This window comes from Aedes albopictus, chromosome 3 (genome assembly GCF_035046485.1).
Source record: "Aedes albopictus strain Foshan chromosome 3, AalbF5, whole genome shotgun sequence".
Taxonomy (NCBI): Eukaryota; Metazoa; Arthropoda; class Insecta; order Diptera; family Culicidae; genus Aedes; species Aedes albopictus.
The window spans coordinates 32,943,192-32,956,618 of record NC_085138.1 but is presented as its reverse complement, the minus strand read 5'-3'; the positions used below and the strand labels follow the sequence as shown (position 1 = coordinate 32,956,618).

The 13,427-nt window shown below is 42.4% G+C and overlaps 1 protein-coding gene across 1 annotated transcript in view; it reads right to left on the bottom strand.

The window, feature by feature from the left end:
- Positions 1-13,427, bottom strand: part of LOC109419212 (14-3-3 protein epsilon) — a 67,800-nt gene that overhangs the window by 11,520 nt on the left and 42,853 nt on the right. The window contains exons 2-3 of the mRNA XM_019693419.3: positions 446-600; positions 28-342 (exon numbers count right to left, since the gene is read on the bottom strand). Of these exons, the coding sequence (XP_019548964.1) occupies positions 28-342; positions 446-600 (470 nt within the window). The remainder of the gene's footprint in view (positions 1-27; positions 343-445; positions 601-13,427) is intronic.

The following is a 13,427-nucleotide window of genomic DNA, read 5'->3' as shown; positions in this document are numbered from 1 at the left end:
GGCTCAAACACGCGTACTGATACTCACTGAGAAGTTGAGAGCGAGTCCCAGCCGGATGGGGTGCGTTGGCGGAAGGTCAGTCATTGCGATGTCGCTGGCGGCCTTGTACGCGACGAGCGAGTTTTCGGCGGCGTCCTTGCGGTCGTTTCCGGTGGCGAATTCGGCCAGGTAGCGGTGGTAATCGCCCTTCATTTTGTAGTAGAACACCTTGCTCTCGCCGGTCGTCGCGCACGGGATCAGATGTTTGTCGAGCACTTCCAGGATGTCGGAGCAGATGTCGCGCAGTTCCTTCTCGACCTGCGAGCGGTAGTTTTTGATCATCTCCAGCTTCTCTTCGACGCCCTGCGGAAACCGGATGGCACGGATAGCGACGACAGGAAAGAATATCAGTAAAAATCAGTTCGCTTTGAGGAGACACTTGGGTAATTCAGGGGGAGATTCCTACCTTATTTTCTTCCTTCTGTTCGATGGAGGAAATTATCCGCCAGGAGGCACGTCGTGCTCCGATGACATTCTTGTAGGCGACCGACAGGAGATTCCTCTCCTCGACTGTGAGTTCCACATCCATGGAAGCAACCTTCTTCATTGCTTCCACCATTTCTGCAAGAAAAATGAACAGAAGAAAAAATACGTTAAATTTTATGTTTTTTTAGAAGACGGGCGTCAGACATTCTTTTTTTTATGAGGGGAGCTTTCTTCCTTTCGTCTAATACCTAGGGAAATGTGTGAAAATATATGGTGACATGCTAACAGAATTCGCCTTCAGGGAATTTTCTGAGACCACCAAGCGGAGAAGATTCACATTCACATTGCGAAGTTTGTGTGCTGTGCACCGAAAGCACGTGGAGAAGACCGTACATACACTCAGCAAATATTGATTTTTGTTTCAGGGCATCATATGCTTTCTGACTGTTCTGATTGGGAGCAAGGTTTTCCAAGCATATTCTTTATATTTCTGTTGGGTCACTACCCGTAAAGGTAAGATTCTCCATTTCATATTTATTGCTGAATTGTGACGGAATAATTTAATTGCCACTAGTCCCCGTGTCCAAACGAACTGATCTCTCTGCCTAAAATGGAAAAGATACCGGTATGCATAGTAGCTATACCGTTATATGCTTGTGCCATATGGCCACGACGAGGATGATGATGTAATGAACCATGTCGCGTTCGCCCAAATACAAGCACCCGATACACATACAAACACTTGCGCCTTTCCTCATCCCTCGGCATATTTAGTGAGAAGTCTGAAGCCAGTACAAGACTCATTTCTACCATTTGTTAAATAGCATTTCCAGTAGCATGTCCCCATTGGCAGGTTTTCGCTACACCTCTCGACCTCCCTTTTTCGTGAAGGAGAACAAGCATTTCAATATACATTATTGTTATAGCCTACAATAACAGTGCGACGGACTACGGAGCCACGCGCTGATGACTGGACTGACGACCGTTGACAATTTTTTTCTCCATGCATTCATTCATCCATAGAAGGAATTCCGAACTCGGTCATTGCTGCTACACTCGCCATTAGTCAACCATGCACAGCACAGCGAGGAAACACCCACCTGAGCACGAATCGGAAGAGTAGGCGCTGATGTCGCGCTGTTTCACGTCCCCCTGCACCTTCCCACCCCAGCTTCTGATGTGTTCAACGGTTTCGCCGTACATACATATAATGCTGCAAAGGTGTGTGCTGCTATGCCCCGCGTGCAAACTGGGTTTCGCGAAATTGTAACAGAGATGTGAGTCAGTCTGGATTGGTGGGATAATTAACATGGAACGATTAACGAGGCGTTTAACCTAAAGGTCCCCTGGTTGAGCAGGGTTACATGTAATAACGACAGATGGGTGAGACTAGCGGAAGTTGAAGAAAACGGAAGCGAAGAAGAGCTTTGCAAGGTATGATACAATTCTGGAGATCTTTGTTGATTCTTCAATCTAAATTCTTAGAAAAGTCTCCACTAGCTAATGCTCAATATTATGATCCCGTTGTTAATTGACAAATTATTTCTTGCTTATAATCGCAATGAAATAATGCAAGTGTTCAAACGTTTGACTTGTGCGGTGTCATGTTATCTAGGAGACCAGGGAAACGAGTTCATTTTCTGTAAACACGGCACCACTCAAACGTCAAACGAGTAAACTTGTGCAGAGGTTAACAGACACAGAGTAACATTTTCATGGACCGATGCACGTGTTCACTCGTTTGACTCTTGAGGGATTCCGTTTTATCTAGGTCTAGGAGACCATAGATGAGTGCACCGATGAACTGAATTCATCGCGGTCCGAGAATTTTGACACTAGAACGGATTGAAAATGGCTCCGCTCTAGTGTCAACATTTTCGGACCGCGATGAATTCAGTTCATCAGTGCACTCGTCTATAGACCAGGGGAAGTGGTTCACCTAGGATGAACCAAAAGTCAAATCCACTTTTCCTTTTCATAGGAGCGCTCTTGCAGGAACCAAATGTCAAAACCTTTTTTTTCCTTTTTCTTGAGCCTCTATGAAAAATAAAAGTGGATTTTACGTTTGTCATCCTAGGTGAACCACTTCCCCTGGCCTAGAGGCTCTATGAAAAGAAAATGTGGTTTTGACATTTGGTTCATCCAAGGGCGCTCCCCTCTGGAAATGAGTTCATTCCCTTCACGGCACCATGGACTTATCCACCGGTGAACAAAATTCACACAGTCCGACAACTACACTACAGCGGGCCTTTCCTATTTAAAATTATCCAATTCTGATTGGAAATAGCCCCACTCTAGAGTTAAAATTTTCGGACCGAGTGAATTTTGTTCACTGGTGGATAAGTCCATTACATTTTGCACGATGACGTCACGAATGAACGTTCGGTTCATCCCAGTTCATCCCGTCCTCTTCCCTCTCACACGAATCTTGACAGTTTCCGATGGTTTGTTTTGGTTCCCATCCGTTTGCCGCTCTGTTCTCTCTCAGGCAAAAATTGAGGATAACTCTCCAGGCGCAACTTAATGTGACCATCGTGAATATACTTCTGCACGAGTTCATTATTTTGATTCAAGAAAATATTCATAACAGAGAATTGAATGTAAAAACAATTTTCATCTGACAATATTTGCGGCGAAACGAAGATGAGAAAACTAATTATTCCAATTTTTACTTTAGTTCTTCTCTGAATTCACCCGTTGTTCGGTGAAATTTTTAAATTTCTTATGAAAAACTGTTAGTGTTCATTACTGTTCATGATTGAATTTTTTTATGGAAACTTTTTGCATTATAAAACACAAAATTCCTCTAAAAGTGAAAATAAAGCAGGGCATTGTGAGGCAATGACTAACACGTATCCCCCTGATGCAATCTGGTACCAAATATAAACGTTATTTTGCTACTTTTCTGTGATGTTCCAAGACTTTCACCGTGTATCTGATCCTCCAAAAATGTCGTGAATACCAGGTCCCAACGCACCACGAAGCGAAGTTGGACGGTATAAAAAACTGCGAGGGTTTCATGCGATCTGTCTAGTTCGTTAGAATCTCGACGGGGACTACGACAAGTTGATGGACCTGCTGTTCAACGTCACCCTGTAAACTGTTATGACGAGCGGGGCTCAACACCATGAGCACGATTTTCACGAAATCCAGCCAATTTGTCTGTTTTGCGAATGACATGGATATTATTGCTAGAACGAACATTTGGAACGGTGACAGAACTGTACACTCGCCTGAAACGTGAAGCAGCAAATGTCGAACTGATAGTTATTTAAACTTCCCAAATAAAAAAAAACTAGTTGAATAACAGTTTCTTAAGCTAAAGTTTGCTTAAGAGTTGTTTGTTTCACTCTTGTACAGCAAAAGTGTTTGTTGAGTTGGCTTGGTCAGCCTAAGCAAAAACTCGAGAAATTTAAATTTGTAAGGTGTAAGGTCACACTATCGTAGGTCGGCCGAGGACCGACCCGTCGAGAGTCCGACGGCACACCCATAGTCATCGGATAGACAGTGCCTGAAGTTCACGACAATTTTCGAAAATAATTCCTCTTCCGCTCATGCACATTGCACACAGCAGAGACGTGTAGATGTTCATCTAATTCCATCCAAAGGTGATTTGGAATTGTGAAAAGGAACAAATCATGTGCATTAGTGGAATCAAGCTCAGTTCTGTGCCTTCAGAGGAAATAGATGTTTAAGTGGCTGTATAGCTTGGAGGAAAGAAGCGCCCGTCTATCGAATTAGGAGTCGTGGGTTAGATCCTCACCGGAGCACGTGGATTACTTTTCATAATTTAAATCTTCGTTAATTTATTTGTAAATTTGTTAATCAAACACGTGTTTCTGTTGTGTGTATGACTGTCAGTGCAATCAAATGTTGTAATTTCCACTTGGCTTTGTTAGCCTGAGCAAAAAATCAATATATTGGCTACGATATCGACAAGGTGATGGAGTTCTCCGTTTGTTGTTATAAAGTATGCAAAAAATTCATGTTTCGAACAAAGCCCATCAGTGGTGATACAAATTTCATAAATCTGACGAATGTATTTGCTTCGCGAATGACATCAATAATGTCACTAGAACATTTAAAACCGAATGGATTTGTATCATTGCCCAAAAAAAAAAAAAAAAAAAGAAAACACTATGGATGCCGGTTTAATGTCGAATGCGTACTAAACAAGTTAGCCTAGTGATTAAGGCTATAGATCGCCAATCCGGAGACGGCGAGTTCGATTCCCGTTCCAGTCGGGAAAATTTTCTCGACTCCCTGGGCATAGTGTATCTGTATCATTGTACTTGCCTCACAATATACAAATTCATGCAATGGCAGGCAAAGAAAGCCCTTCAATTAATAACTGTGGAAAGTCTCAAGGAACACTAAGTTGAAGCGAGATACACTGCCGTGAATCGCATATCAGTCCCATCTTTGCTGGTTTTCCTATGCAAATGGGACATATATGCGATTCACGGTAGTACACTACCCGCCAATAATATGGAATCGTTGCAATACTCAGTATTGCAGCACCCAAAAAGTTTGGCATCACCTAAAATAAGGAGAAAAATTGGGCTGAAACACACAACCAATTAGGTTGCGGGTACGAGTTGCATTTTCAAAGCGAATTAGGGGGGCCATAAGTGATTTGTGCCTCAAAGACCTGAAATAATAATCTCATGTCAGGGTGATGCAATACTTTTTGGGGTGCTGCAATATTCAGTATGAGTGTTGCAATACGCGATTCCATATTTATGGCGGGTAGTGTAGACCAAGTCCCAGTGGGGACGTAGAGCCATAAAGAAGAAGAAGAACGTACTAAAGATTCTGCTAGGCAAAGATGATTACAACTTGACTCAAAACGATGGAAAATGGGGACACCTACGAGTTGACGAATAAAGACAAGCTTTCGATCCACGGCTGGTACATGCTCGTAGTGAATTTCCAGTACCGTCTACCCCCGTTGGTTTGAACGACACCTCATGCAAACCAACGGGGTTCGTTTTTTAATTTGAACTTCGAGAAACCCTGTGGACATCGAAAAACACACTGATGGTAACCGTTTTTGCCTTCCGTTTCACCCCGTTCCATGAGCAGAATGACGTTTGAGCCATTTTTAGTTTGAACCATGTGCAGATTTAGAGAAGGTCAAATTAAAAAGTGTTCAGATTAGATGAGGTCAAATGAACGGGGGTAGACGGTAGAATTAGTGCTAACTATTGGTTGAAATACGATTGAAAGCACTCACCTTTACAGTCACAACAGAACAAACATCTTTCTCATCACCTATGCAATCAACACCATATGACATGGCTTCGTCTTTCCGTTTGCACTTGCAACTACTTCCGCCACCACTCGGTTTGTTGGTGTGGTTACCCAGCTCACCCCAGACCTAAGACCCAAGCTCACATTGATGACGTCCATTCAAGTGCAGCAAATTTCCGAGTTCAGATTACCCACCGAACCATATACCGTACCGGAGGAGCGACCGAGCGCGCGCGCTCGATGATTGCAATTTTGAGTGCAACGGAGCAAAGCAATTATCGGCATCACGGTCCTGCCTGGCCTCGCCGCCTGACGTCGCAGCGTAAGGTTTTCTTCGCTCGGCTGAAACTCCGTTGATCTCTATTGTTTTGGCTGAAGGTGCTCTGGCGGTTCCTGTTTCTTCAATGGAGCGGAAAATTAAGTGCAGAAAACGAGGAAGCCAATGTCTGGCGATGTGTTTAGAATTCTCTTGGAAGTGAGTTGCTAGAAATTCGAGGCATTCGAAGCCTGCGTCGTGGTGTTCTAGATGACGACTCGTTTGTCTAAACAAAGAGCTTCCTTCGTCGATTTTGGAAGAGGGCCTCTCCAATACCGTTGGTTTTTCTCCATGTTCACGAGCTAGAGCGACAAGATGTAAACTGAGCTCCAACCAATCTGTTCAATACGCATATAGTGATCCTATTTATTTCGCGAAAGAAAAGTATAATCGATGACGAAAAGTTAACGATGTTAGTTAGGTCCTCCTACCCCGGATCAATATAGAATTCTAGCTCTCAATTGTTTCAAACCAATGAACCGAGACATATCTAGGGGACCGGCTATTGTAATGCGGCGAATGCAAACAACAGGTGCACGACGCGCCATCGTCACCCCGTATAGGTAATATGTATTCATCATCATCATCGTCAGCTGGATCAGATAACCTTGGCGGCGACCTTGAACTCGCGCTGTTTCCTGTTGTACCACCGCGGCAGCACCGGCGGCCGCTCCATTAATTGAAGACGCCCTCGTCTGCTGCAGCACTTTTATAGTGCGCGAACAGATTGCAGATGAAATTGCCTAGATAGGGAGCGGTGCGCGAGCGAGCGCATCAGGTATCATCAATTGGAAGCGCCAAGCCACTGAACCGTATCTACAACTGCCGCTGCTTGCTGCTGCTACTGCCGAACCGGTTCGTCGGGGTTCAAGTTGCGAATCAAGTTTTTGCTTAAGCCCATCTTCCATCGCCGGGCCGCCGATGAGCCACTCACACTCCCTCCGGCTCTGGTTGATTCGATTTCAGTTCGCTTTCGAAGCCGAATGGATAGGTGTGATGACGAGAATTGGAAGAAACCGGTGAACAGATCTATCCCACTAGGTGGGTACCGCTTTGTTTCGTCATCTTCCTCTTTGGGTTGCTACTGCTGCTGCTGTGATGATGGAGAGATTGCAAGGCATACACCTGGAGACTCGTCGAACGGTTTGATTTGAATAGCCTCTCTACTCGGATTACTTGGGAACACGATACCGCCCGCTTCCCAAGCTGGGGTGTGTTTGTGAGTCGGTTTGTTGAAGTGATTTTTTGTTGTTTCGGCGTGTAGTGGTGTACCGAGTTGACGTATCGCCGGGAGATTCTACGGCACAAATACTAATTACTCGGAGGCTACACGCACCAATACAACAGATTGGAGTATGACAAACGTTCAGTGGAGCTTTCAGGGTGGGTGGTAGTGGCAGTGCACAATGGTTCCGGAGCCATAGCTAGCTGGACAAAATGTTGTCGTTCAATATATGCAATGCATGAGTCTTCGTGGAAGTCGAGTCTTCATATTTTTGTAGATTGTTGTAACGCTATAAAACCTGGTTGTCTAAATACATTTCAAGATCATAGTTATGACCACTTTTTTATGGTATTGATTCGTATAGATGTCAAACCTACGAATGATCCTAGAAAAAACGGGATTTCAGGCCAAACATGTCTAAAGGTCCTATCTGCAGAAGAGACTCTCTTTGGTTTCCCTCTCTTTCGTTAATATCTCTGCTGTTTATTTGTATTATGATTGTTTCCTTGCATTGAACGATGGTCAAAACAATCGTCTTTTGATTTGTATAGGATCTATTGAAATGTTTGGCCTGATTTGTTCACGTACGATTCAGCGAAAGGAAATGAACTTTGCTAGATGACATCAGAACATGGTTTTCCGGTGAAGCTAATTACCCGAATAATAGTTATTTATGTAACGAGTTGCAAAAAGTTGATTTATTTAGCACGAGTCGTACATTTATCCAACGAGGCTTGCCGAGTTGGATAAATACGAAGAGTGCTGAAAAAATCGAGTTTTGCAACGAGTTCCATACAAAATTTTATGCAATGATTTTTTTCATAATGCAACTCAAATGAGTTGCATTATGAACATTATACAACTATTTTGCATAATGCAACTCATTTCAGTTGCATAATGAACCAGTTCGGAAAAATTGACCAAAATTAGTTGTATAAAACAAAAATTATGTTACTGAATTGCATAAAATGATATTGTACATCAATTGTACAGCATATGATTTAGTTATTATTCGTGCTATCATAAACTGGACTATACTTCGATGATAAGACAAATCGTTTTTATGATAGCAGTTATCATTTTGGGAGTTTTGATGATAGACCGAATGGATTGTTAAGTATCGTTACCATTCAAAAACGCCTAATTTCTCGAACAAAAATTTTGCAGTATTATATGTGTTATAATCACTCTATCATCAGCTATATGATACGGTGAATAATAAAAACAAAACGGAAATATTTCGCAAGGTCTGCTTTACCGACTGAAAAAAATAGCACACCCCTGCGGGCACTTGTCGGACACTGTCACGTTTAGCTACGATTGCGTGAATCGTTGTTTGTTTTCACGGCGTTTTTTATTTGGAGGGCCGGGAATCGAACCGTGAGATTGCCGTGATCACGCTGACATAAGTTTCTTGTGTGGTGTTTACGCACAGCACCAAATCGAAACAGTGCTCGCGGTTGACCGAAACTCATTAATGTTTCAAAGCTGAGAAACAACTAGCGCAGGCCATCGGGGAAGACTTTGAACCGGCAGAATCTTCAGGAGGAAAAATAAATCTGGAATATTCTACTCTACGGATCGTTTAAAGTTGCACCCAGTGAAAACAGATGCTGATATTCAAGAACAGTGTAATTTTGTAGTGTAGTGATGGAGAGGGATGGAGGGTGCACACGGGAATGCATCTACCGTACCGCACCGTATGCGGCTGCGACATATAATAATTCAAGATTTACATTTTCACGAAGCCGCAAAACTTGCCACGGGAACTACTCAGTGTTTGTGTTATGGAGTCGGTCGACAGAAATCTCTTTGCCAAGCACTGCCACTTGGATCACAAGGTACGTTTTCGTAGGCTACCATATTTAAATTTCGATAAATAAGAATAACCCTGCGGCCCCAATGTAGTGGAAATGCATTAATAGTTAATTGCGGTCAGTGAGAAACGGATTACTAAAAATTATTCATGAATCATAGATGGAATCGTTATCATTAATACTATGATAAATGAATAGTATTTATTTAGAAGTCATGAATCATTCAATCATAAATTTATTATTGTATCTATCGTTATTATACCCCAAATGAACATCTTATAATATGCACGATACCATGAACCATATTTTTTTATTCGGCTCTTTCGGCTATTTCTATTCGGACTATAGTCTGATTGAGATTGAAATCAAGTAGTCGGATCGCAGACGAAGAGCCTACCTTGTGTGTGACCTTAGATTTAATGAATCAGGGTGATGGTCTTTAAATTTAAGGCTCAAGCATTCGTCATCTTTTTTCGCAAAATAAAAAGCAGTTTTCTCGCTGCAAATCAAAACAAGGATCATGAAAATATATTCACTGCATTATATTCCTCATGTGCAGTACAGTGAAAATATTTTCATAGCAAAAACTTTTGTTTTGAACGAAAAAACTGCTTTCAAATGTTTGATGATGACGATGATTTCAATGACGAAAAGTTTAACGTTAATGTTCAACATTCCACTCGAAGGAACGATTAGGAGTTCTGACGTGCATATAGGAATGGTGCTATTATAACAACTCAGACGATATCGATCTCAACGGCACCAATCGTAGGACAGTGGAGGAAACGCTTATGTTCCTCTGAAAAGAGAAACTGCGGCGAAAGGATTGATGGTAAACTCGACTAAGACGACTGCGGGTAGGTACGATGGCAGTTCTAGTGGTATTGGTGCTGAGGTAGTGATTGATGGGGATGTGTTTGAGGTTGTTGGAGTATTCTTGGGATACTTGTGACAAATGACGTATTACGGATTGCGTAACCAGCTCAAGTCCTGTCACTTGCAAACGCAAAGTTCGCTCTGTGTAAAACGACGATTCCTCCGGTGGTTGCCTTTGGAGCTTTTGGAGTTTTTAGACGCAGTGAAATAAGACAATTCTCGGTGGTAACTTAAAAAATGGCGTATAACTCCGGGCATGTATGACGAGTTGCATCAAGTGTACAAAGAAGTGAATAGTGTGAAATAACTAAAATACGGTAGACTTCAGTTCGACAAATATCTAAAAAATACAGAGGTCGGCGACTTCGTAAAAGGCCGCAAACTTAACACTGTATCAGGTATCAGTAGGTCGGTTCCAGAGGCACGTGCTCCTCCATTTGGGAAATTTGTGCCATGAACTTAACGCTGTGCGCGGCTCTAGAATAAACCGTAATGTTCTGAGAAACTTTGCTCAAGACCGACGAAGATGGTGTTTTACTATATGCTCAGCGCTGGAGTAAAGTTACGTTGCAGCCAACAAGGCATAAGGGAAGGTAAACCATATTTTTTGGGCTACAAAACGGATGAATATGTAAAACAAATACAATTTGGTACTACGGCAATTCGCACCTACGACTCCGTATCGCTGATCCGTCGCTTTAAACAACTAGGCCACAGAACAAGTTACGATTCCGCGAACTAGAAAGCCAAACTGAATTTGAACCGACACCCTAATCGGTTCCGTCTTTCACGATTTCATCTCTCTTTCCGCTTGGATGTTAATTTCCCAAACGCTCTCTAATATTATTAAATGACTCCTTATGGAGTTGACATTTTAATATTGGCAAAAGGTTAACACCTATGGAGACAAAGCATAGCGAGAACTAATTTAGTTTTTTGTCCACCAAGATATGGCTCTGTGATCATTGTGCATTGCAAAGAAGGGTGAGAATGCCTACCTCAAAGAAAGTCTGTTGAACTGATTAACTGAATATTTCTGATATATTGAGAAGATGAATTCACATTGAAATAACGTTAGTTGATATAACGTAAATTGATTCATCTGCCTATTTGACCTAAAGTCGCAATTTACATTCTACGGAGCTCACTTTTTGCAGCTCAATCAATTAATTTTGTCACATTCATACGCGGGGTGATGGCAGCACTGCGCTGCTGGTGTCGCAGTTTCCACATAGCGCTTCCGCGGAGGCGATTTAGCGGCAGCCGGTGAAATTCACCACTACAACAGCTCCGTCGTAGTTATACACTGCGCGGACGACGCTTCACAACAGTCTTCTGGCGCTCTCGACTGACACACAAAGACGGCACGGAACGGAGGAGCTATCGATACGATAGGCAAAGCAAGCAAGGCAATGCCATTTCTTTTGGCTGTGTATGGTTCGATAAGGGGAGCACAGTGTACCAATACATACGGAAGCCAGCCCCTTGAACGTTGACGTAGAAAAACGTGAAACGAGATTTTATGCAAATTCTAGAATTCCAAAAGTTTCCGCTAGTTTCACAGAACAGATCGACGGGTGAAGCTTGCTAACTAGTCGTCACCAACTTGAATCTAGTTTGCTAGGAATTAAGTTCGTTGACTCGTCGGAGACGTTGAAGCATGTAACAAACGAGTCATATCGGAAGAACATGCAGATGACAGCTCCGCTGTTTCCAAGTGCCCTGTTAGGATGTTCATCTCCCAATCATTACATAATCGTGGATGACTGAGTGTTATAATAACACATTGCCAGACGACGAGTCAAGGATGATGAATGGATGAGTAGCAGCAGACAAGTGGGTGGACCCCTCGTCATATTTGACCTCTTCAGTCATGTGACGAAGTGCGAACGAGCGACCGGCTAAAGCAGAATGCGACGAGTGCAAATCTTGCCTGACCGTAAGGTATAGGCTTACACAAGCCATAAAAATTCCAGAGCAGATTGTCACGCTCCAAAGGGCCCACTCTGGGCGACCTTCCCTCGCCGCGCTCTCGGTCAGCTTTATAGGCAAAGCTCCGCATCATATACCTAGGATTGTAATCAATAAGATCATGTGTAACCCCACGCACCATGCCGCTGCTCCGAACTGAGGGTACGGCGTATTATATGAGACCACGCGTGTTTGGTTTGTGATTTTTCTCACAAATATTTACATTAGCCGATGCAAATAGATTAGAGCGGGCTGAGAATGCCGCTTTTTTGTCAAATTTCAATTGTGAGTCGTCGTCGTCGTATAATGCGTAGGGTATCGCGCTACTTGGGCGGTGGCTTCTATATTCGTCTGTTTTCCACTATAACTCAGTCAATTTTGAATCAATTGACTTGAAATGTTGTACACGGGTAGATACTATACCTATCTCACTGCATTCCAAAAATTGTGTCAATTGGTTTAAATTTGACTGAGTTATAGTGGAAAACAGACGAAAATAGAAGCCACCGCCCAAGTGGCGCGATTCCCTACTTTGGCTGCCCACACACACAGAGCAGGATGATCCGCAGCTGGAAGCTTAGTACAGCAAATTCGAGCAAAAGTAGGGGATGAGAAACGTATGAATCATTGAACAGCTCTCCCGCAAGTTAACGATTTTTCAGATTTTCCGACGGTCGATAAGCGCAAAAAGAAAACTCAGAATTTTATGTTTCTTTTTACTGACATCACAGAGTCAACATGCAGATTTAAAAGGAAGTACATATTCCGAAAAGGTATGCCAAATTATTGGCATTTTATTTAGAAAACATCACTTAGTTTTTGAAGTTTAAAACTTACTAGATCAACATCTCAAGTAACATTTGTATGATCAATTACATAGTCTTGAAGTTTGATGATCAATTGAAGAGGTCTTGAGAAGGAGAACCGTCATAAAACCAAATAACTTTTATTTTGGTTTTATGGTGGCTTTGAGTATCTCTTCTAATTTATTTGACTAAAAAATGTTATTTTGGATACATGACGTACAGTGACCAGTGAAATAAAAGATACATGTTGTAGTGGCTACAGTTTTAGTACAAAGTTCATGAAAACATGATAAACATTCACTTCCCTAAACATTTTAAGTCAAAAAGACTAGAAGAGAATTTTAGAACCATCATAAAACCAAAATGAAAAGTATAAGGTTTTATGACGGTTTTCAAAACCTCTACTTGGTTATCAAAATGTTACTTGGGTTTAGTAGCTGTCAGGTAGGTACAGAAAGCACTTTGGCATTTTGTTGAATGTAGAGAACATATTGGTACGTTGGCGAACATATTAACCATCATCAGTAAGGCTTCACAATGTGTTCATCTTCGTCACTGATTCAGTGATAAAGATGGACAAACTGTGCAGCCCCCGGACGCTACATGAAGTTAAAAAGGTCATCAAAGAGCTGGCAATAACAGTGCTTAAAAGTGAGCGACTGCAAGAAATACATCGCCTCGCCGTCGTACTGTCGTTA